General features: G+C 55.2%; 1 protein-coding gene across 9 annotated transcripts in view; it reads left to right on the forward strand.

The window, feature by feature from the left end:
• Nucleotides 1–1,808: 1,808 nt before the first annotated feature.
• Nucleotides 1,809–24,144, forward strand: part of SPATA20 (spermatogenesis associated 20) — a 36,331-nt gene continuing 13,995 nt past the window's right edge. For 2 of the 9 annotated variants that reach the window (XM_032785134.2, XM_032785132.2), the window contains exons 1-16: nucleotides 1,895–2,016; nucleotides 5,489–5,626; nucleotides 6,103–6,167; nucleotides 7,019–7,173; nucleotides 7,332–7,475; nucleotides 7,954–8,155; nucleotides 8,254–8,384; nucleotides 8,537–8,641; nucleotides 11,737–11,811; nucleotides 12,542–12,754; nucleotides 13,334–13,526; nucleotides 15,625–15,793; nucleotides 18,059–18,267; nucleotides 19,031–19,230; nucleotides 19,830–19,957; nucleotides 23,896–23,976. In XM_032785134.2, the coding sequence (XP_032641025.1) occupies nucleotides 1,934–2,016; nucleotides 5,489–5,626; nucleotides 6,103–6,167; nucleotides 7,019–7,173; nucleotides 7,332–7,475; nucleotides 7,954–8,155; nucleotides 8,254–8,384; nucleotides 8,537–8,641; nucleotides 11,737–11,811; nucleotides 12,542–12,754; nucleotides 13,334–13,526; nucleotides 15,625–15,793; nucleotides 18,059–18,267; nucleotides 19,031–19,230; nucleotides 19,830–19,957; nucleotides 23,896–23,976 (2,291 nt within the window). In that variant the 5' untranslated portion in view covers nucleotides 1,895–1,933. Of the gene's footprint in view, nucleotides 2,017–3,633; nucleotides 3,736–3,776; nucleotides 3,902–5,488; nucleotides 5,627–6,102; nucleotides 6,168–7,005; nucleotides 7,174–7,331; nucleotides 7,476–7,953; nucleotides 8,156–8,253; nucleotides 8,385–8,536; nucleotides 8,642–11,736; nucleotides 11,812–12,541; nucleotides 12,755–13,333; nucleotides 13,527–15,624; nucleotides 15,794–18,058; nucleotides 18,268–19,030; nucleotides 19,231–19,829; nucleotides 19,958–23,895; nucleotides 24,132–24,144 lie in introns of those variants that run through there. The other 7 variants (XM_032785129.2, XM_032785128.2, XM_032785131.2 and 4 more) reach the window with 7 other exon arrangements.

Consider the following 24,144-nt stretch of genomic DNA (forward strand, 5'->3'; position numbering starts at 1 on the left):
ACTCAGGTGGGGAGAGGTGGTGGCTAGAATAGACATTCTGGACTATCACCAACTCTCATGATTTTTAGCATCTTATGATATTTGGCATTTTTCTGAAAGCCCCAGCTCCTGGAGTCACATGAATCTCAGCTTTCATTCTTAAAAAATGGACATTTCTCTCTCTCATGGTTGCAGAGAAAAACTGGAAAATATGACCGCTCCCCTCAAAGCCCAGAGGGTGAAATAAAGAGCCCCCAGTTTTATTATTGCTTTCAATCTCCTGGTTTGGGGAGCTCTGACTCATGGCTTTTTGAATGCCTGGTGTTGGCAATACTTGCAGGGACTTTGACTGTGTGTGCAGTGCAGGATGATCACCGTTCCCTTATTTGATGCCTAATGTCCAAGGAGCGGTATCCAGTGTAGGCTTTGCTGTGCCCTGTATTCCAGCAATGATGACCTAAGAATGGCCACACTGGATCAGATCAATGGTCCATCTAGTCCAATATCATGTCCTCTGACAGTGGCTGGTGTCAGATGCTTCAGAAGGAATGAACAGAACAGGGCAATTTATCTACTGATCCATCACCAGTCACTCAGTCCCAGCTTGTAGCAGTCAGAGGTTTAGGGACACCCAGAGCATGGGGTTGTATCACTTTGACTATCAGCCTATGATGGACTTAACCTTCATGGACTTATCTAATTCTTTTTTGAACCCAAATACACTTTTGTCTTCACAACATCCCCTGGCAATGAGTTCCACAGGTTTACTTTGTGTTGCATGAAGTACTTCCTTTTGTTTGTTTTAAACCTAGTGCTTATTAATTTCACAGACAGGGGTGTTGGCATGTAGTCTTGTAACGGGGGATCTGGCTCTTCCCAGGAGCAAAGGCAGGGGCCCTGGCCCAGCCTGAATAGAGGACTGCAAAGAGGGGTGCAAACCCCAAAGCCTAGCAGGGTCCCGTGGGATTCAGGTCTGGAGCTGCCTCGGCCCAGGACTCAGACCCAGAGCCAACAATCATCCCCAGAGCGAGGGTTAGCCCCATCCTGGGGACCCAGAACCAGAGTCACCCCCTGAGCCAGGGTCACCCTCACCCAGGGTCACCCTCACCCTGGGGATTCAGCGCAGAGTCACCCCCGGAGCCTGAGCCAGGGTCACCCCTGTCCTGGGGACTCAGAGCCAGGGTCATCCCCAGAGCCAGCGTCACCCCTATCCTAGGGACTCAGAGCCAGGGCCACCCCCAGAGCCTGAGCCAGGGTCACCCCTGTCCTCGGGACTCAGCCCAGAGCCTGAGCCAGGGTCACCCGTGTCCTGGGGACTCAGAACCAGGGTCACCCCCATCCTGGGGACTCAGCCCCAGTCACTGCCCAAGCCTGAGCCAGGGTCACTCCTGTCCTGGGGACTCAGCCCCAGTCACCCCCAGAGCCTGAGCCAGGGTCACCCCTGTCCTGAGGACTCAGAACCAGGGTCACCCCTGTCCTGGGGGACTCAGCGCCAGAGCCACCCCCAGACTCAGAACCAGGGTCACCCCTGTCCTGGGGACTCAGCGCCAGTCACTGCCCAAGCCTGAGCCAGGGTCACTCCTGTCCTGAGGACTCAGCCCCAGTCACCCCCAGAGCCTGAGCCAGGGTCACCCCTGTCCTGGGGACTCAGAGCCACCCCCAGACTCAGAACCAGGGTCACCCCTGTCCTGGGGACTCAGAGCCAGAGCCACCCCCAGACTCAGAACCAGGGTCACCCCTGTCCTGGGGACTCAGAGCCAGGGCCACCCCCAGAGCGCAGGCAGGCGGACGCCTTAGCCGCAGTCCGGCTCCTCCCCCCCGGCGCAGCGCGCCTGTCCCGCCCAGTGGACCCGGCGCTGTCCGGCCGCTCCTAGGCCGGGAGCCGCTGCCGCCCCCTGCCGGCCTCCCCTCCTCCCCGCAGCCCGAGCCCGGGAGTGGGTCGCTGGCGGCGGCCATGATCTCCGCCCCCCTGCTGCGCCGCTGCTGCCGCCTGCTGTCCCGCCGGGCCGGAGCGAACCGAGCCGCCTGGACTCGCAGGTACCGGGGCCGAGCCCAGGGGACGGCCCGGACGGAGCCGGGCCAGGTGTTGGGCCCGGTCCGGGAACTGCTGACATGTCACAGCCCCACAGGAGCCCCGAGGGGAGCAGCCTTCCCGGGGCTGATCCAAGGGGGGCGGTGGTTCTGTCAGCCCCAGGGGGATCCCCCGGGCCCCCCACAGGATTGGGGGAGGGAGGCTGCTCTGTCTGACCCAGTAGGATCCGCCCCCCGGTCTGGCCCCGGCCCAAGGGGGCATGTGGTTCTCTGACCCAGTGAGATGCCCTGGCTTGTCTTTGATCCAGCCCCGGAGAAAGGCGGGGGAGAAAGTGTGGCTCTGTGTTGTGGTGGGAGCACCCTGGGTTACTGCTGTTACTGACCCTTGGGTGGTTCTGTCTGACCCACTCTCTGTCTAGGGTACTGATCCAGGGGAGAGGTTGTCTGCCCCAGGCGGAGAAGCCCCATCTCTGTCATTGGTACTGATCCGTTGGGGGGGGCAGTCATCTGTCCAGCCTGGCATTCTCCTCTGTCTGTCCCTGGCCAGGGCCAGCGCTTCCATTTAGGCAACCTAGGCGGTCGCCTAGGGCACCAGGATTTGGGAGGGCGGCAGACTGCTCCGGTGGACCTCCCGCAGGCGTGCCTGTGGAGGGTCCACTGGTCCCGCGGCTCCGGTGGAGCATCCACAGGCACGCCTGCGGCAGGTCCACCGGAGCCGCGGGACCGGTGAGCCGGCCCTGCGCCTAGGGCGCCAAAAGCCCTGGTGCCGCTCCTCTCCCTGGTGCTGACAGTTTTGATCCCTTTGCTCCCCCTAGTCTAGCCCAGAGAGAATTTCTGCCACACTTGAGTGTTGTCCTGCCTGCTGCTGTTATTAGTGAGGCATGATTTGTATTCTGAATCTGGCAGCCCCTAGGAGGCCTGTTGTGCTAAACACTACATGTTAAGTGCATGACAAGAGACAATTGGGCGATTCAACAAACTGAAATGGGTGGAGGTTATACAAGGTTACAGTAAGGTTCCCAATCTGTCCTACTGCCAGTCAAGAAAAATCACCAGCCCCAGTATAGCCCTATTCCCCTTGGCCACCCCTAGGACTGAGATGTTCCCTTAATCGCAGTATGAGAGTAAGTGTTCTCTACAGCTAGATCTGACCCAGTTTTGCTCCTGGGGTTTATGTGTTTGTTCAGCCTGCCACTGATCCCTGTTCAGATTGGTAATGACCAGGGAGAGATCAGCTGCCTCATTTGCCTGTCCCTGAATCTGAGCCCCATTCCTCACTATTAGGATGTTCGATGCTGTGCTGATGCCTGTACATCTGCCTGGTGCAGCATTGATTTTTTGTGAGTTGCAGTCTTTGGAGCTGATCCCAGAAGCAGTGTAATGTCAAGATCACTCGATACTAATCCCCCATATAAGTGTCTACTCTGCCTGTCTTGTCTTCTCTTGGCCTAAGCTTTGTAGTTAACCTTCCCCTTCATTCCCGTCTCTTGCTTTTGTCTTTGCTCTGTCTCCCACACCTGGAACCCTCTTCTGGACCTGCTCCACCCTGTCTCCATCCTCTCCTCCTCCTTCATGTCCCATTTTAGGAGTTACTCCAATCACAAGGCCCACCAGGGCCTTGGTCTCCTCCAAAATGATGACAAGAGAGTGAGAAAAGATGAGCCTTACAAAAAGCATGGGACCCAAGAGACAAGGTGACCCCACCCAGCTCACTAAATTACTTGTGTATGTTACTTCCTATCCTTTGTTGGCTTCTGCCTATTTAGACTGGGAACTCAGAGGAAGATCTTGTCTCTGGATCAGTGTGAGAAGCACCTGGCATGTTTTGGAGCTGTGTAAATGTAATGTCCCTGTTGCTGGTCTCCTTGTGGAGTGAGTCAAGGCTGTGGTGGTGAGGCCTTTTAAGGTCTGTGAGAACAGTTAGAAGGTAAAAGAAGAGATTTTTTTGGGAGGGGGGCTCCGCACAGAGGATCCTGAGGGCTGAGTTTCCTTGGGGTGCTAGGAGGTTGTGTGTGTGGTCCAGGTTGGGACACTGGCTGGAGACTTTGGAGACTCTAGGGATAGCTCAGTGGTTTGAGCATTGGCCTGTTAAACCCAGGGTTGTGAGTTCAATCCTTGAGGGGGCCATTTGGGGAACTGGGGTAAAAATCTGGGGATTGGTCCTGCTTTGAGCAGGGGATTGGACTAGATGAACTCCTGAGGTCCCTTCCAACCCTAATATTCTATGACTTGGGTTCAGTTGCCTACCCCACTGTGTGTAACTTGGGGTGAGTCTCTGTGCCTTGGTTCCCCAGCTGGAAGAGTGGGGAAGATAACTGTTCCCTATCTTGCAGGGATGTTGTGAGCAGGGCTGGTGCAACCATTTAGGCGGTCGCTTAGGGCACTAGGATTTGGGGGGGCGCCATTTTCTTTGGCAGTGACTGCGGCGGCCGGATCTTCAGCCTCCTCAGTCACCGCCAGCATTTAGGCGGAGGGAGCTGGGGCAGGGGAGCGCGGGGAGGGCCGCCTGCAGCAAGTAAGGGGGGGGTGGCACGCAGGGGAACTCCCAGCCCCAGCTCACCCCTGCTCCGTCTTCACCCCGAGCCCCCGTCGCTGCTTCACTTCTCCCACCTCCCAGGCTTGCGGCACCTAAGCTGATTGGCAGGAGTGAGCTGCTTCACTTCTCCCTGCTGCAAGGGGGGCACCTCGGGGTGGAGGGGGGGAGCTGCCGTGGGGAGGGGGGCGCCTCAGGGCGGGAGTGCAGGGGGAAGGGCGCAAGGTAGAAGTTTCGCCTAGGGTGTGAAACATCCTTGCACCGGCCCTGGTTGTGAGGCACTCACATACTGTGGGAATGAGTACAGGTACCTGCGACAGAATGAGGTGGTAGTTATGAGCTTTATATAGGTGGATGGTCTGTGTTGGACAGAAAAGGAAGCGTTTTGGAGTGTGCTCAAAGGAGCAGCAACCTATCGGGCTGGGGGCTGCAGGGAGAAGAGCCATGTGTATGCTGAGCAGGGAGCCTTCTGGGGTATGGCTAAGGAGCTGGTATTTGGCTGGAGGGACAGGACATAGCCCTTCCCTGCTGCAGCTGTGCACCTGGGCTGTAAGAGCCGCTCCCAGCTAGGCTATGACACAGCTCCCGGATCACAATGGCAGCATTAACACTCCTTCCCCTGACCACTGGGGGCGTGCTTGAGCTAGCTTTGTGCTGGCAGGGCCTAAGTCACCTCCACCCAGACCCCTGCAGTAACCCAAGAGGTTAGTGTCACAGCTCATGATTCCAGCCTGGGGTTTGCACTGAGGAGCCGGCAGCATTCACAGATACAGACTGAACACGCTGCCGCAACCAGCCCACCAGGTATCACTCTGGTCATGTACAGGGACCTCAAGAAGCCTGGCCCATATGCGGATCCAGTCCTTAGCAGTTCTTGGGACTTTGGTGTCTTACTCGACTGCGGGGATGAGCGATGCTAACAAACTTTTTTGTTCCTTGTCACAGGACTGTGTTTCTGAGAGGGGGCCCAGCCATGGCCACAGGAGGGAAAAGCAGCCGATCTAGCATCCATCGTTACACCAACCGTCTGATTAACGAGAAGTCTCCCTACCTCCTCCAGCATGCCCACAATCCGGTGGACTGGTGAGAGAGAGCCTTCCCCTCTCCCCTTTCATTTTACCAACAGTGAAGCTGGGTAGTCTGCGTGGGATTTGGAATGGATGGCAGCACAGCTTAAATCAGTGGTGGGCACCCTATGGCTTGCAGGCCACAGGTTGCTCACCACTGGCTTAAATATATAGCCAGAGTTTTCTATTAGGGACTTTTAGGTATGTGTGGGGTAGGGACTGGGTATCACCCTGATGCTGTGGAATTGTGTGTGTCACCCTGAGGCTATGGAGTTCTTCCCTTCATGTCGTGCATGCTCAGATTTGTGATAATCTTGTGGGGCAGGAAGTGAACGTGTGCTACAGGCCATAGCCTGGAATAGGATTTGATTATCCATAATGAGCACACTGATTGCCTCCCATCTTATAACAGGTTCTCAGCCAGTGTAAAATGTATCGTTATAAAACCCACCAGCCCTCATGGCAGAAGCCCCTTTCTTCCTTTTCTCCCAGGTACCCATGGGGCCAGGAAGCCTTTGATAAAGCAAAGAAAGAAAACAAGCTGATATTTCTGTCAGGTAACCCAAGAGCAAATGCACTGAGTTTTCCTATGCATGGTTATGTAAATTACACCATAGGCCAAGCGGCTTTGTCTCAGGCTAGTGTGTGAATGGCACTGGCGATTCTTCAAGAAGATTGCCTGATAACCTTATACTAAGTATCAGCATGAGAGGATCAGATAGTTTTAGGATTTGTCTACACAGAAGTTATTCCAGAATAAGATAGGATCTGAATTTAAATAACTATAGCTATTCCTGAATACCTTTTTGTGTGGATACACTTAATCCAGAACAAGAGTGCTGTTTTCAGGTTTTGCTTAATCCACCTCCAAAATGGATTAAGCATGATCAATTCTGGTTAATTCCCACATGTAGACTAGTCCTTAAGTGGATACTAGTTTAAGCTGGGCAAAAGCATGCTCTGAAGTGTCCCTAGTTTCTGTTTGCCAGAAGCTGGGAATGGGCAACAGGGGACGGATCTCTTGATGATTACCTGTTCTGTTCATTTCCTCTGAAGCACCGGGCATTGACCACTGTCAGAAGACAGGCTGCTGGGCTAGATGGACCTTTGATGTGATCCAGTATGGCCGTTCTTATGTTATTATCCAATGGGCTCCTTCCTTCTTGTTTACAAGAGCTTATGGGGCAAAATCCTAGGGGTTAGAGATGGAAATGACAGAGTGATCTAACCTGCATTCCCCAGTGCAGACTCATTCTCTGCAATTTACTCTCCAGTCCGATTTGTAACTGTTCCATTCAATGGGGATCCCCTTGGAAGAGTATTCCACAGTGAATAGATTTCATTAGTAGGACATTTGTACCAGTAATCAGCTTGGAACCTTTCTTTAATTGACAGTGTTTGTTTTCAGTCGGCTATTCCACCTGCCACTGGTGCCACGTGATGGAGCAGGAGTCCTTCAAGAACAAAGCGATCGGCAAGATTCTGAACGACAACTTTGTGTGCATAAAAGTGGATCGTGAGGAGAGGCCAGATGTGGATAAAGTTTACATGACCTTTGTGCAGGTGAGGAGGTGGGTCTGACGAGGGACAATGAGAAGAAAGGGGAAATGCAGGACAAGAGGTGTGGAGAGTCCCTCTCCACCATCCCTGGGTTAGACACGCACATTATGATACCAAGCGATGGCTGAGAGATGATCACTTATCCATGGTTTTTCTTGTAGGCTACCAGCAGTGGAGGAGGCTGGCCAATGAGTGTGTGGCTGACTCCTGACCTCAAACCCTTCATAGGTGGGACGTATTTCCCTCCCGAAGATGGAATTTACCAAGTTGGCTTTCGAACTGTGCTGCTCCGAATTGCCGATCAGGTATATATACATTTTTGTGGCCTGAGATTTTGTGGTAGGTTTTTGGATCCTCATCAGAAAAATACAGCACAGAAACCTGGGACAGGGAAGTGGACTAGCCTTTGCTATTAACACTTATTGTTTGATTTGGAGGGTTGATGGGGAAAATTGGATTTGGGGTTGGGATAGTGGGGACATGTGTGTTTGGGGGACAAGCGAACTGGATGTGGGGAAAAGAGAGGGGCCAGTTAGTGAGAAAAAACACCAGCTGATGGACTTTGCACAGGGGAGAGGCACAGAGCTCTGGATGGGTTAGAGATTGATTAAAATTTATCTGGGAAGAGGAATGATTGGGTGCTGGACCAAAGAACTGGACTGGGGCCTGAAGACAGAATCTGGATTTGAATAACACAGGGAACCTCATCAAGAGGGGACAAAGGCCATGAACAGCTGATGGGGCAAGACTGACCTTCCGGCTCTTTCATGGTCTCCTTCCTAGTGGAAGCGGAACAAAAATGCCCTTTTGGAGAATAGCCAGAGGATTATGTCAGCGCTGCTGGCCAGGGCTGAGATCAGCATCAAAGGGGAAGATTCACCCCCACCTTTTCCAGAGGTGATGGCCAGGTGTTTCCAGCAGCTGTCTGAATCATATGATGAGGAATACGGTGGCTTTTCAGAGTTTCCAAAGTTCCCCACGCCAGGTCAGTCCATTGTCTCCTAGCTGAGCCATCGCAGCAGAAGGGAGCAGCGCAGGGCATGGAACTGACCTCAGGTGCGCTACTTTGTTATTGTATTGCAGTCAATTTAAATTTCCTGTTCACATACTGGGCCCTACACCGGGCATCACCTGATGGTGCACGGGCCTTGCAGATGGCGCTGCACACTCTCAAGATGATGGCCTATGGTGGGATTCATGATCACATTGCTCAGGTAAGGGGGGCTGGGTGTTAGATGTCCTGGAGCGATGGCTCTTGGAGGCATCTTGCTTGGCCAGCATGAAGGAAAACCCTGGATGTATAATCACATTGCTGACCAGGGGTGCGCTGGGCCCTGGTGCACGTGTACTGTTTCTGTCTCTGCAGGGATTCCACCGCTACTCCACCGACCAGAGATGGCACGTTCCTCACTTTGAGAAGATGCTGTATGATCAGGGGCAGCTAGCCGTGGCCTATGCCAGGGCGTTTCAGGTAGGCCCACTTTAACTCTTAGCTCTAGTGATAACTTAAAGCTCTGAATCAAGACTCAGAAGAATTGGCCCCTGAGCAGAGGTCTGATCTCAGCAGGAAGCAGCTCATTTTGGACAGTCTAGACTGCAGAGTGTGCTTGGTGTGGGGAGGACTGGAAAACTTGCCAGCTGTCCTCGTGCCGAGAGAGAGACAGATACCATACTCACGGGTAGCCTCAGCCCGGTTCCATGTCCTGTCCCAAGACGCTCAGGTGAGGGGAGGCTGGGATGCAAAGGGGCTGTTGACAGGCTTGTCCCTGACAGAATGTCGGTGTGATGGGGAGCAGCAGCAGTGCAGCCGGTACTCCCTGGTGAGAGGCTTCTCTGGCACTAGCTGGCTGTTTAGTTCCACAGGAGCGTGATGAGAGCTGATAGCAGAGCCTCGGGCGGCAAGGAGAGAACATTGCTGAGCAGTTGGATTTACATGGCATTATCCGGGCTGAGGATTTCCGCAGGGGAAGGAGAGCGAGAGCTGGCTTGCCAGAGCAAAGCCTCGTGACACGGGCTGCCTGAGGCAGAGGGAATTCCAACCAAGCCAGCAGGCAACGTCTTCCCAGCATCTTGGGACATACCCGCCACCCTCCCCTTCCTGGCAAGCTCTGCCAATATCCTCTTCCCCGGACCCATTTGCTGTGTCCCCACTGAGATCCCAGGCTTAGCCCCTGAGCTACCTAACCCTACCTGGTTAGAGTAACACTGTGACTTTGTGAAAGCCGCACTCAGGGGTCTCTGAGAGCTTTACAAAGCGGGGTGGGGGAGGGTGAGGAAGTAGCGCTGCCCCCATTTTACAGGTGGGGTAGCTAAGGCACAACAAGGTGAAGTGACTTGGCCAAGGTCACACGTCAAGTCAGTGACAGAGCCAGGACTTGCCCCCAGACCTCTACTTTACCCCCAGGACAACTGGCTCCAGTCAAAAACTCCACCCGACCCTCTGGTGGTTCCTGTCCATAGCACTGAGAGGAAGTTTGTCTGAGCTTTGAGCTGGCCAGGCACAGAAGCTGCTGCACAAGCACTGGCAGGATGAGAGGGAGCTCTGGGCCAGGCCATTGACAGGCGCCGAATGCAGTTAGGTGCCAGATCATTTCAATGACATTTGAGATCCTGCTTGTGGCTCTGGAGAATCCCAGCATGTTGCAGAGCAAGAGCAGCACTTGTGTCAAATTGGCAGCTAGTTGGCGTCCCGTCCCCAGCACTGGTACAGCACCGGCAAGGGCAGCGCACCCCTCCCCCGTACAGCCCTGCCAACGTGCCCCAGCCCTCACCGGACACTGTCAGCAACGAGCATTGTTGTAATGGAAACATTGATCTGCTAGCATCTCACCCAGGAACCACGGACTCGTTCCCCACAGACCGCTGAGCGGAGAGCAGATGGGAAGAACTGGATCCTCCCAGCCAGCCTGAGCCCTTTGTCTGTCCTCAGCCCTTTCCCACCGAAGACAGGCCGAGGGAATCTGGCAGCAGCTTCAGATACAGATGCTCTGAATACAGAATACTTCAGATACAGAAGCTACTCACTCTGACACTTGACAGGGGGTTTCTTAGGGTGCCTCCCTATTCCACCCCTGTGTGTCAGGGTCCCTCCACCCTCCCCACATGTCTCAACAGTGTTTGAGAGTTAATCGGTTCCCTCTGAACTACCATTAGCGAATGCCTTCGGAAACGCTCACTTAGACGCTCCACCAGTGTGTGTCCCAGGGCACAAGCATGGGTTGTTGATGCACGCTGGGGGAGTCTGTAGATCAGGATGTACACAGCTGTTAGCCACCTCGGGTTAACCAGCAATCAGTGAAGTGGAGTTACAGCAGGTGTCTCGTACGTGGGTGTCTCAGCATCTTCTCCAGTGTGTCAAGTTCCCTGCACCAGCCCCCCAGTGGCTCTCTGTCCCATCTCAACGCTCTTCCTTGGTCTTAACCCTTTCTCTGCCAGGCTCAGTAATGCCATCCTCTTCCTTCTCTCTGCTGACAGGTTGGGGAGGGGAGTGTGTGGGAGAGGTGTGAACCCCTGGTCTCAGAGAGCCGGAGAACTGTACAGGGGTTGGAAGGGGGCAGAGAGCTGCAGATGGGATGGGGAGTTTCATGTTTGGGATGTGACCTAGGAAGGACCCCCTTGTGCTCCAACTCCTCTGCCAGGAGCACGGGGCGGGAAAGTCTCAGGAGCATCGGAGTCATGCATTTGGGCTGCGGGCATGAAGGATGCCCCTGCATTCCTCATGCCCCCAACCTGCCTGGAGTGAGGAGCCCAGAGGAAGGTGCTGGCGTTAGCTTGGCTTCACGAGCTGCCTGCAGGTTGAGGCTCCTCTCCCCGTTACGCAGAGGGGGAAGAGGAAAGCTGTCGAACCTGTGAGCCATCAGCCAAAAGCACGGCACAGGTGGAAAGATCCCTCAGCTGAGCATCCGTGGAGACGCCTTCCCACAGGGACAGGGCAGAGGGTGGACACAGACCCCACTGGGAGCTCGGCTCCCCTGGCACGGGGATCCTGCTTCCCAGAGCAGCGGGTGTGAATCAGCAGGAGAGAGGCTGTGCGTGGCCACACCAAAGCAATACCGGATCTAAGTGTAGGGCCCAAGTATGATGGATCTGAGGACCCTTGTTACCTGTCACCTGCAATGGAGGCAAATGAAATTACTGGCCCATCTATTGTCTTGAGATCATCCCAGGAAATTCAGCTTGTCTGAAGCCGGGGACTCTGGCCATGCTCTGCCAGTCTCTGGCCAGACGGGGATTCCTGCCTCACCCTGCTAGCCTCCAAAGGGTTTTGCTGCCAAGGTTTCAAACACAAGCAAGAGTGGAGCTTTGGGTGGGACGTTCTAAGCTTGACAAAGGACGTCTGCTCTCGGCAACCCTGGTGTAGATCTGGGGTAACTCACAGAGACCAGCAGATTTCCCTGGTGTGACGGCGACCCTCCAATCCAGTCCTGGGTGTGCAATCCTTGAACCAACAGATCTGCTGTTTCCCTGCACGAGCCTTTAAATCAGGAGCCCCTGCTCAATCTTGTTAGCGTCGCTGTTCCTCCCTTTGTTATCACTGGAATGGAATCCTCGTTGTGTCTTTAACAGATTTCTGGCGATGACTTCTTTGCAGATGTTGCTGCAGACGTTCTGCTCTACGTCTCCCGAGATCTGAGCGACAGGGTAAGTCAGCACCTTCACACGGGTGCGGGAATCACTTGCCTCATTGCTGCCATCACGTCCGGTGGCTCCCGTGCTTTGCCAGCGATCAAAGTCGCTGGCACGAGGGCAACCCGCTCCTCCACTCCCGGTGCCCAGGCTCCTTCGTGCCTGTGTATCCCCACCTCTGCTGGCTGCAACAGACTGGTCTGTGCCAGTTCTGTCTCCTCTCTTGCCCCTGCAGTGCTTCCGGCTGCCTGGGACAGAGACAGGTCTATGCCTGACCTGTGTAGGTATTTCCATGATCCTCACGACTGTCCTACCTGAGCGCCTCACAATCAGTAATGGATTTTAGCCTCACAACACCCTGGTAGGGAGGGAAGTGCCATCCCCATTTTATGGAGGGGGAATGGAGGCACGGGGAGATTTAGGGATTTGCCCACGGTCAGACAAGAAGCTGAGACACGAACTGAACCCAGATCTCTTGCATCCCCAGACCATACTGATATATCAGTATGCTGCACCTGGAGTATCCCCTTCTGCCCTGTTCTCTGCAGTGCCTCCTGCTGGCTAGGGTGGAGATTTCTCTGTGTCCGAAGTAGACCCCTCTGCCCTGTTCCCTGCAGCGCCACCCATTGGCCAGGGTGATCAGTTACAGAGGCTTGATTGTACATCGCTAACGCATGTGTGGTGAGGGGGTGGCAGCTCTTACCGGCCGGCGTGTTTGTGTTAATGGTGCTGCTGCTTGTTTCAGGCTGGAGGATTCTACAGCGCAGAGGACGCAGACTCCTATCCGACAGCCAAGTCCAAAGAAAAGCGGGAGGGGGCGTTCTGCGTGTGGACGGCAGAGGAAATACGGCGCCTCCTTCCAGAGCCTGTGGAGGGGGCTTCAGAGAGGAAGACTCTGGCAGATGTGTTCATGCATCACTATGGGGTGAAGGAAGGTGGGAACGTGAGCCCAGCGAAGGTGAGCTGGGAGAGGGGGCCTCAGGCTATGGGGAGGGAAATGGAGGAGGGGAGGTGACACAGGGGACACTGGCCTCTGAACTGTGCGGACAGGCGTAGTGAAGGGAGAAGGATTTCAACGTAACTGTATTGGCAGGGGAATTCTGGGAAGGTGTATGGAGATATCAGCAGTTAGCCAGACTGGGAGGGGATGATACGTGGCAACTGGGGGTACTGGGAGAAAGTGACTCTAGCAGCTGAGGATACTGGGAAGACACCATGTGGAAATATTGGCTGTTAGTCACACTGATAGCTGTGGTTATTGGGAGGAAGCTGCACTGGCGGCTGGGGATACTGGGGGGCAGTGGTGCTGGCTGCTGGGGCCTGGGGAAGGAGGTACTGCTAGCTAGGGGTCCCTGGAGAGAGCCACCCTGGGGATAGAACACAGTCGCCTACCTGAGTTTGTGATGGGAGGCCGTCCTGGCTGTTCCTTGGTGTGATAGGAAGTTTCCTGGAGAGCACGAGTGTAGGCCTGGCCAGCGGTGCAGCCTCATCTGGTCCATGAGGCGGGAGGTGTGATGCTGCTGGCTCCTCGTTTCAGGACCCGCACAAGGAGCTGAGGGGGCAGAACGTGCTGATTGTGCAGTATTCCCTGGAGCTGACGGCAGCCAGGTTCGGGCTGGGCCTGGAACAGCTCAAGACGATGCTGGCGAAGAGCAGAGAGCGTCTCTGCGAAGCCCGGGGTCACCGACCGCTCCCACATCTGGACACCAAGATGCTGGCGTCCTGGAACGGTGAGAAGGGCTCAGGGGAATTGCTGGGCGTGAAAGGTGCACACGACTCGCGGGGAGTCACGTGCAGCTAGTGCTGCGCTCGCATCCCCAAATGCTTTGGCTACAGAAGCACCCAAGAGGCCTTGTCTAAATCTCTGGAGAGTAACCATAGTCCAGGGCTTGATTATAGAATCTGAGGGCCTAGGCCCACCCCATAACAGGGGACCTCCCTTGCCTCCCACTGCACTGGGGCACTGCCCCCACGACATAGCTCCACGCTTCACTCGGTGGGCTTGGGCCAGCTCACACCTCTCCGAGCTGTTGTTTCAGGCTGGGTGCAGACTCAGGCAAGTGTCAGCCACGCTTGGGTCACATGGTCAAGCTTTTCCCCACAACGCAAAGGGCTAGGAGCTTACTTTTTTTTTTTTTTTTTTTTTAAATGAAAGCTGAGATTTGGCTGTTATCACATGACTCCAGGAGCAGGGGCCTTGTGCTCTAACCCTGCGCTGCTATAGTCTCATCTGCCCAGGAGCGAGCAGCCCGTCCAGACACTGAGATCAGCTGAGAGAGTGGTTTGAGGGAGGGCTCTTTGAATGAATTGTCCCAGACACCAGGAGGTGCTGCAAGAAATGAGACGGGGAGATACCCAGGGCATAGAGCAGTCTTGGGCCCAGCCTGCGGGAGGCAGTGCAGAGCCGAGAGTCCCTTTTGGACCCCGAGTTCAGTGCCTTTAGGCCACAGTCATGGCTGAATTCCCTCCCTTGCTTCCTGTTTGGGCTTGGCCTTCGGCTCTGCCTCTTGGCCTGCCAGTCCCTGCGGGGGATGGTCTGGGGGCCTGCAGAGCCTTCCAATGTGGGGGTGGGAGGTATGTCAGGCTGCTGGGGCATCCTGGGCACATATAGGTGAGGCGCAATTGCTCGAGGGGTCCCTGCCTTTGTTACTTCACAGCCGGGAGCCGACCCTGCCAAGAAGTCGTGGGCTGGGAGCTCAGCAGCAAGGCAGCTCAATTCCAGGCAGGGCTACATCCGGCAGGCCCTCTGCCCTTTGTTCTCTTTCTTCCCCTCTAGCACCTCGCCCGCCTTCCCCTTCCCCAGCCCCTGGCATCCCCTCCCTGACTGTCCATGGCTTCCCCTCCACCCACCCCTCAGACCCCTTCTCCTGCTGATGGTCCCTGCTGGGCTCTGCTCTCCGTCTGTTGGACTGTGACCTTTCTTCATCTCTGGGGCATCTCCAGCGCCCTGGGTCAAGCTGAGAGGCCCCTCTGGGAGCATGGGCAAGGTGAAGCCTCCCTCCTGGGAAGGCATCTGGCAGGACAGTGCCCTGCCTCTCCTGCAGGCCTGACGCAGGCATCGCCTTTGTTCCCAGGTGCTGCGGAGATACTCCCTCTCTGAGGCTCTCCGCCTCCCGGTCCTGGGTATTTCTCTGCGAGTGGCAAGGTTATAACGGAGCAAACCCAGGGAGGGGGCACTCAGAACGGCTTGTCAAGACGCTTCTCCTATTTGCCAGCAGGGGGCAGCAGAACCTTTCTCTGGTTTTCAGGGCAGCCTTTGTAGAGGCTCCTTAACCCATGTAAACTGTCAAAAGTGTCTGTGTGGCGCAGTGGGGCTGAGATGTCATGGGTTCAAGTCCCAGGCTAGGATCAGAGCCCATGGCCAGCACTGACTGCTGGCTGGCATGGGGGTGGAGAGGCCAGGTGTCTGTGTATCGCTGGTACAAGCCCAAGGGTCCCATGGTAGGTAGTAACCTCTGTCCTGTCCGGCGTTCCCTCCCAATGAATCAGGCCGCATGTGAGCTCTCCTGAAGTCAGAGGGCTGCTGTGCTTGTCTGTCATGACCGCACGGCTTGGCTGGGGTACTGCAGGTGGGAGATACTCCGTGTTCCACCAAAGGGGCATTTCGGAGCTTTTTTCCTGTCAGGTGCCACTCTGATGAGATGTGATGTTCTCAGTGGCTTACGCTGGTTGTCAGGGGCTGTGGCCTGTCCTGTGTTCAGCCTGGCTTTGACTTCAGCAAAGCGAAGCTCCAGACGGGCTGTTTAAACAAGGAGTGGAGCTGGCTGCTTAGTAAACAGTCCTAGCTGCAGCCTGAGTGAGGCTCTGTTCTCTCTCTGACCCATGCAGGCCTGATGATCTCGGGCTTCGCTCAGAGCGGGATGATCCTCGGCAAGGAGGAGTACGTCAGCCGGGCCGGGCGGGCAGCTGACTTCCTGCGAGGCCACCTGTTCGACGTCTGCAGCGGTAGGCTGCTGCGGAGCTGCTACCGGGGCAAAGGCAGCTCGGTGGAGCAGAGGTGAGTGCAGGAGAAGTTGCTTAGCATGGCGTTGGGTGGGAGGGCGTATCGGCACAGAACTAAGGAGGCTGATTGTCTGTCCAGTCAGTCTGTCTGTCTCTTTAATCTGCCTCATCTGTTCTGCTGCATTTCGAAGGTGGACATTGTTGTGGTGTCTGGGCTCCGGTTTCCGTGCTGAGCAGGTTTTCTGCGTCCCTTTGAGTGTCCTCCACTCCGTTCACAGCCCCCAGCCTTCCAATTGGGAGCCCTCACGCTGTCCAGCCTGCAGGCTGCCAAAGGGGTCGCCGGGACTACACGCCTCATGGACTGCAGTCACTGCCCTTCTGGCGCTCCCCCCCCTCGCTGCCAGGCTGGAGAGGGAGAGGCTGACGTTGGCTGGTGCTGCAGGATGTTGCCACTGGTCTAGCAGACTGGCCGGTCGGTTTCAGCCTTGGAACGAGAGAGCAGGGAAGAGACTGAGAAGCAGGGTCCCAGCCAGGCCACGATGGCGTGGCAATTCCAGACAACTCTGCACAGCTGGAGGGACCCTCTGTCCGAAGGTCTATCTGGACCATTGTCTGTATGGCCATGCAGCCCTCTGCCTGTGGGTCCATTCAGCTCTCAGTCCACCTGCCCCTTCGGGGCGAGGTTCTGCTCAGAGGGGCGGATGCTGCAACAGCCTGGGGCAGGTCTGTTTCCCATGTCTGTGTTTGAGGTTAGCTTAATTCAGCTCAGGGTGGATGGGCTCCCAAGAGAGCTCAGAGGAATTAAGGTCAAATCCTCTCCCGGCTCTTTTTTATCTTTACCATTCGAAGACGCTTTCTTCCCCTGCTGCCTGCAGAATGACAGCTGGGGCTGAGCATGGTAAGCGCCAGTCTATGCACAGATCGAGATTGGACTGGATCGGTAACAAAGCTCCATTTATCAAGGGCCAGCGCTAGTTGCTGCCCAGAGGGAAACACTCAAAGGCCCTGCTCCAAACAGCTTCTGCTAACCCCCCACTAGCCTCCCGCGCCGTGTGCCGTGCCTTTGACTACGTCTCCCTCTAGTGACTGGCCCCTCTCAGCCTCCCACTGGTGGCAAAAGGTTCCAGTTGAGCTTATGCAGGAGGGTCACATGCTTTTGTAACAGATCATCCTATTGGCAACCCCTGCTGACATCTACGAGGCGTTGTGTTTGTTACACGCACCTCCAGAGTGACGCACACCCCAACACATGGTGTAAACATACAGAGAGTGTAGGCAGGGGCAGACCCAGACGTGAACACACACATACACACGTGTGTGCGTGCCTACAAGCACACCCACACGTCAGTGCATACGGTGCACACGCGTGCAAGGACCATGCACATCAGATACAGGTGCAGCCCTCACGACGTACATGCAGGCCCCCTTGGAGTCCAGGCGCAAGGGAGCTGCTGCATGCTCGGAGCTGCACAGCACCCCAGCAATGGGCACTTTCTTAATATTTGCCAGCAGCGCCAGTGAAACAATGGGACAACTGTGACAACAGACGCCAGTAGCTCCACAATCTGGATGAACCCCCTTGCCCCCCCTTCACTTCTTCCTTCCTTGCCACTGTGCTCTCCTGGGCAAACACAAATTAGGCGTGTGTCAACAGGGATGAAGAGAGTTTGAATGGAAGGTTATTTGCCTGGCTAACGACTGACTGCAGCGTGGGATGGGCTGCACATGTGTTTGTGGACCCTGTTGTTTGCCTGGCAGGGCTCCAGGCTTGAAGGCGGTTTGGAGTGCGAATGTGAGGCCAGGGAGATGGGTCCCTAACCATGTTCCGTTCACCCTCGCCAGCACTGGGAGGGAGACGGTCTGATCCTCAGCGGTGCTGAGCCCCCTCCTTTCTCACTGATTTCAGTGGGAATTGAGGGGCTCTGACCTTGTGGAGGCAGAGGATCCGGCCCTTTGTATCTGTTTCCATATCCAGGCTGGTACTTTACTAGTCGTGTGGGAGATGGCTGGGGGTCATGTGCTGGCACGAGGGTATCAGGTTACAAACAACGGGCCAGATCCTCAGCTGGTGTAAACTGGCTTAGCTCCAGTAAAGTCAGTCTGCACTAGCTGAGGATCTGGCCCAATATCCTTCAGGTCATAAGCTGACCACAAGCTGGGCTCAGGAAGACCCCCCACTGCATGGGGCAGTGTTCCCCAGCAGCGTGCTCCACGGGAGGAGGGGTCATCTGCCTTCCAGTGTTTACAGGGAGCACAGACCCATTCCGGTGTGGTGGATCTCATGTTTTTCTGTCCCTCCCTTCCCTGACTGTCTTTGCAGCGCTGTTCCCATTCAGGGCTTCCTGGAGGATTATGTCTTTGTGATCCAGGCGCTCTTTGACCTTTACGAGGCCTCGCTGAACCAGGGCTGGCTGGAGTGGGCCGTGCAGCTCCAGCGCAAACAAGACGAGCTCTTCTGGGACTCCAAAGGCTTTGCGTATTTCTCCAGTGAGGCTGGGGACTCCTCTCTGCTCCTCCGCTTGAAGGATGGTAAGTGCCCCATGGAGCCGGACTGGGTCCCCGGACTCAAGTTGAGAATGAGGAAGTCTTGAGAACTCATCATAAGGTCATGCTGGGCACAGTGGTGTTTATGTGTAGGACCTACAAGAAGCTCGGCTGTCATTTTCTTTAGTTGTAGTCGTAGTTTCATCAAGAAGCGGAGAGTGGGATACCCCAAAAGCAGCAGAGTCCTTCTCCAGCAGTGCTTTGTGTGGTGGTGCCGGGCATTGGCTCACAAGGGGGAGCTGATATGCAGAGCATCACGCTAGTCATTGCTTGGTTGCAGAGGTCCTTGCAGGCTAGCATGGGAATTCTCTATAGCTTTCCCAGCCTAGACAGTGACCGTCCCAGTCAGGCTTGGAGCCTGGTCTCCAGCATGGCAGTGCAGGCCACTACTCTGCTGCCGTGAGTTGCTGGGGGCCTTGGTAATGTCTTTTAACAAGCAGCCCGGGTTTGACCTCTCCATGGTGAAATTGAAACAGGGCCCAGGGAAAGATTTCCCAGCCCCTGGATCTTTTATGCTTTGTCTGTGGCCTAGGTCTCAAGGCAGCAGCCTTCGCAGACATCTGCCCTGGGTGCATCTCAGAGCAGCAGCCCTGGAGACACCGAGCAGCGCCCGGCCCTGACACCCAGCACGCTGACATACTCCTTTGGCAGCGTCCTGCTGGCATGCCAGGCAGCCGTGTCCCCATGGCGAGTGCTGCGCCCAGGGGGCACTGGGTGGCTTGGCTGACAGGCTCTTGTCTCCCTGTAGATCAAGATGGCGTGGAGCCCAGTGCCAACTCCGTAGCCGTTGCTAACCTGCTCAGGGCAGCCTGTTACTCCGGCAACATGGAGTGGGTGGAGAAAGCCGGGCAGATCCTGGCTGCCTTCTCGGAGAGGCTGCTGAAGTTCCCCGTGGCCCTGCCAGAGATGGCCCGAGCCACCGTGGCCTTTCACCGCACTCTCAAACAGGTAGGGAGTTTGGTCAGTGGATCTGTGTGGTCAGAGACTCACCTGCTGCTCCCCCGGCACATCCTGCTCTGTCCTAGCATAGAGGCTCCTCCCTCATATGTTGGGGGCGCTGGGGGATCTGAGAGAGGGGATGGCAGTGTCTGTGTGAGTTTGCTCTTGCCCATAGGCACATGTCCTTGTGTCTGGGTGTGCATCTGGATTTGTATGTGCATTTGTGCATATGTATGCGCTTGTGTATCTATGGGTCTGTGTGTTTGGGCACGAATGCATGCACATGTGTGCCTCTGTACCTGGTGGTTTTGCGGTGTGTGTTTGTGGATGTGCATGTCCGAGTGTTGCTGTGCACGTGTGTGTATTTGGGAGGGGAGATGCCGGAACGGAGATAGCCCTCTTTGGAGCGCTGTCCTAGTCCTAATGTATGGGAGAGTCAGATGAAAGCGCTCCGGGTGAGTGGTAAGAACATGCCTGTCATCCTTGTCCTTACCTGGCTTTAGGATCGAATGCAGGTCATGGGCAGATCGGGGGCAGCGTCCCCCACTCCTGCTTTCCCTTGCTTTAGTTGTGTCTCTGTGCTGCTGAGTTGCTTTGTTCCAAGCCAGCTCTTACAAGGGAGAATCCCGCAGTGCTGTGAAGTGACAGCACAAGGCAGAGGGGCTGAGGTCTGCCTGGATTTGGCTTCTGAAGGGCTGGCTGTGTGTCTGGGCCCATTGTTCCTGCCCTCTTCCAGGTGATTTCTGGGCACCGCTGCCCCGTGGAGTGGTTAGGATTCGGAAGGATGACTGGGTTTGAAGCCCCGCTAGAGGAGTATTACCCATGCACTGTGCTGTCTGTCTGCGGATTCCAGAGCACCCATACAGGCAGTCGTGGAATCCCACTGCTCCCACGCAAGGGACCACCATCTCCAGTCCACAGCAGGGGAACACTGAGTCCCAGAGTGGTAAAGTCACCACAAACCAGGAATCCTACCCTCTAAACATGAGCCAAGCTTCCTCTCTTCAGTTATGCCGCCTACGTACCGTGCCCCACTGTGCAGACAGGGGTCCTTAGGCATCCCTCTCCACTCTATCAGATCGCCACGGGTGAGGGAGGGCAGCGTCTGAATGGCTGGGCGCTTGTGCAAGAAGCTATGCAGGCTTAGTCTGAATTACTGGTGCCCTTGTTGCCCTGGGTTGCCCTGGCGAGGCAGCCACTCTCCGGTGGAGGCACATTGGTTTGTGGCTGGTGGCATGTACCCTGGGGAAGGGATGAGTTTCTCTGCCTGGCAGCTCCTGTGGGGATATTAGGGTGTATGGGACTGTAGGACATACCCTTGCATCCCGCAGAGAGCCTCCGGGGAGGGAGGGGAGAGAGAGCAGTGCCCTTCGCAGCCCCTAGCTGGCTGGAGCATGTGTGCAGCCACTGGCCACGGCTTCCCCATTTGGGAACAGGTGGTGGCAATTCTGCTGTGTGTATCCCCAGGAGTCGGATTAGGCTGGTACCGTAAGTGACTGACTAGGAGTGACTCTGAAATCGCCCCGTGATCATTCCATGACCTCCTTTGCTTCTCCATGTGTTTCTGGTTGGTTTGGTCCTTTGCAGGCTTTCTACTCTCTGCCTGCAGGCAGACTAGATGGGTGGGAGGGGAGGGGCAAGGCGGAGATGAATGAATCACAAGGATGAGCGAGCCCGTAGCACGGGGATCCCAAAATGCTGCTTACCGCAGGGGAAGGAAAGGGTCATTTCCCCATCACTGACATGCAGCTACTTCTGGGGTGCCACACGACAGCAAGGAGACAGCACTCAGCAGCACTACAAAGCAGTTTGGGACAGGAAGTGAAGAACAATTGAAACAGCACGAATCCAGTCACCAGACTTGGATGCCTTCCTCTTGCCACAGTAACTTGTGTCCCTCTGCTTTCTGATATGTAGGCCCCACCTAGAACCGCCCCTTGCCATGGTCTGTCTGATACCCCTTGGTCTCTGATACCCCCTTCCCACCTCTCCCCTCCTCTGGTCTGCCTCTCCCCTGGTTTCTGTCATACCCCCTGCCCACCACTCCCCTCCCCTGGTCTGCCTCTCCCCCAGTTTCTGTCATACCTCCTTCCCTCCTCACCCCTCCCCTCCCCTGGTCTTCCTCTCCCCCCCCAGGTTCTGTCATACCCCCCCCCCCCCCCCCCCCCCCNTCTGCTTTCTGATATGTAGGCCCCACCTAGAACCGCCCCTTGCCATGGTCTGTCTGATACCCCTTGGTCTCTGATACCCCCTTCCCACCTCTCCCCTCCTCTGGTCTGCCTATACCCTGGTTTCTGTCATACCCCCTGCCCACCACTCCCCTCCCCTGGTCTGCCTCTCCCCCGGTTTCTGTCATACCCCCTGCCCACCCCTCCCCTTCCCTGGTCTCTCTGATACCCTGCCCTCCCCTCATCTGTTCTCTCCTTGAGATCTCTGACAAGGGGCAGGCAGACAGGTGGGCTAGCTAGGAAGCAGAAGACCTTGTGGTGGTGCAGAGGGCTGGGTGATGGTTGAGCGTTGCTATCCAGGATATTCCTTCCAAAGGGCAGAGCAGGCTGCTGAGCCCTGATATGCTTGTGTCACTCCCCAGGTAGTGTGCAGGAGACTCCTCCTTGCTGAGCAAGCTGAAAGCAGAGGGTGCATGCGTGTGTACACAGGCATCAAGTCAGTCTTGACTGACCCTCCCACCCCCAGTCTGTCTGCCACCCCTGCTTGGCTCGCTTGTAATGCTTAGAAGAACCTGGGGCTGCTAATTCACTGTAGGGAGAGAGCCTTCTCCCGCACGGTGGGAGCAGGGGGAGCTGGCGCTTGTGGGGCCACACTGACCTGGCAGCAAGCACACAGGAGAGGCGAGCAAAAGGCAGTGCCACTCGCTCCAGGGTATCCTGCCTTTCTTAATGACAGTGACTTGCATCCTTGCCTCCTGCCTGCTCTGTGCTGATGTAGTTCAACGCCCAGCCTTGGGCTACTTCCCCCAGTAAGCCTATTCTTACTGGTTCCCTGCCACAGCCTGCTTTCAGAGCTGTTTTAAGGCCCTTCAGGGCAGGAGGCGGGTTACTGCCCCACTACAGGCAGATGAAATTCAGTGTTGATAAATGCAGAGTAATGCACACTGGAAAACATAATCCCAACTATACATATAAAATGATGAGGTCTAAATTAGCGGTTACCACTCACAAAAGAGATCTTGGAGTCATTGTGGATAGTTCTCTGAAAACATTCACTCAGTGGGCAGCGGCAGTCAGAAAAGCAAACAGAATGTTGGGAATCATTAGGAGAGGGATAAATAATAATATAGAAAATATCACGTTGCCTCTATATAAATCCATGGTACGCCCACATCTTGAATACTGTGTGCAGATGTGGTTGCCCCATCTCAAAAAAAGATATATTGGAATTGGAAAAGGTTCAGAAAAGGGCAACAAAAATGATTAGGGGTATGCTTAGCTTCCATGTGAGGAGAGATTAATAAGTGGGATTATTCAGCTTGGAAAAAGTGACAACTAAAGGGGATATGATAAAGGTCTTTAAAATCATGACTGGTGTGGAGAAAGTAAATAAGGAAGTGTTATTTACTCCTTCTCATAACACAAGAACAAGGGGCCATCAAATGAAGTTAATGGGCAGCAGGTTTAAAACAAACAAAAGGCAGTATTTCTTCACACAATGCACAGTCAACCTGTGGAACTCTTTGCCAGAGGATGTTGTGAAGGCAAAGACACCAACAGGGTTCAAAAAAGAACAAGATAAATTCATGGAGGATTAGCCAGGACGGGCAGGGATGGTGTCCCTAGCCTCTGTTTTCCCAGAAGCTGGGAATGGGCGACAGGATGGATCACTTGATGATTACTTGTTCTGTTCATTTCCCTTGGAACACCTGGCATTGGCCACTGTCGGTAGACAGGATACTGGGTTAGATGGACCTTAGGTCTGACCCAGTATGGCTGTTCTTATGTTATTTTCTCCCATCTCCATCTGGCCTGCACACCCTACCCCACCTTACAGTGTGATCCTGCCTGGCTAAGCCAAGCCAGTGCTAACATGTGGGAACCCAAGGTTCAGCTTTGAGCAGGGGGTTGGACTAGATGACCTTCTGAGGTCCCTTCCAACCCTGAGATTCTTTGATTCTATGTTGATGATTCAGTAGTGGATGCCATCCCCTTGAATCAATACTGAACCAGTGTCCCCACAGCCCCAGGCTAAGAGGCCTTTTGCTACTGACGGTGCTGTCTCTCAGGTGAGACGTACAATGGGAGCCCTGATCTCTTGTGCTCAGTGATGCCCCCAAGGGCTGTTTGTGTGTGGTGGCTCCAGTTTCCTGGCCAGATTATATCTTGGAATTATATTCTATGACCCAGATTCCTCCTGCAGGTTCAATTGAACGAGATCTTTTTCGTGGCTGGCCCAAAATGTTTGCGGTAGCCTTGCTGAGTGATGTTAAACAGCTGCTTCGTTCCGCCCCAAAAGTGGCTGCATTTCAGTGGTGGGGGAAGCGATCCCTGAATAGTTTGTCTGTCGGTTCCTAGGCGAAGCGCTTTGGGATCCTGTTAGTGAGAGGGAAGAGCCAGTGGAGCAGATCTGCAGCTGGTGTAAACAGATGTGAGGAGCGAGCCTGATGTGGTTCCATTTACAGTCTGGTTCCATTTACCTTTGCATTCCTTTCTCTGCGGACAGGTTGTTATCTGCGGCGCCCCAGAAGGAGAAGATACTAAAGATCTGCTCCGCTGTGTCCACTCCGTCTTCACTCCAAACAAGGTACCCGCTCCACAACCTGCCAGACAGCCGCCGGGCACACAGGCTGGTTCTGCTTCCCTGCCTCTCTTCACACCTGGCGCTGGCTCTCTGCAGCCTGCTGGATTCCTGATGCTCTTTCTCCCCCACCCACTCTCCCTCCCCCCACTCCATCCCTGCCTTTCTTTTAAA

This window comes from Chelonoidis abingdonii, chromosome 13, assembly GCF_003597395.2.
Source record: "Chelonoidis abingdonii isolate Lonesome George chromosome 13, CheloAbing_2.0, whole genome shotgun sequence".
Lineage (NCBI taxonomy): Eukaryota > Metazoa > Chordata > Testudines > Testudinidae > Chelonoidis > Chelonoidis abingdonii.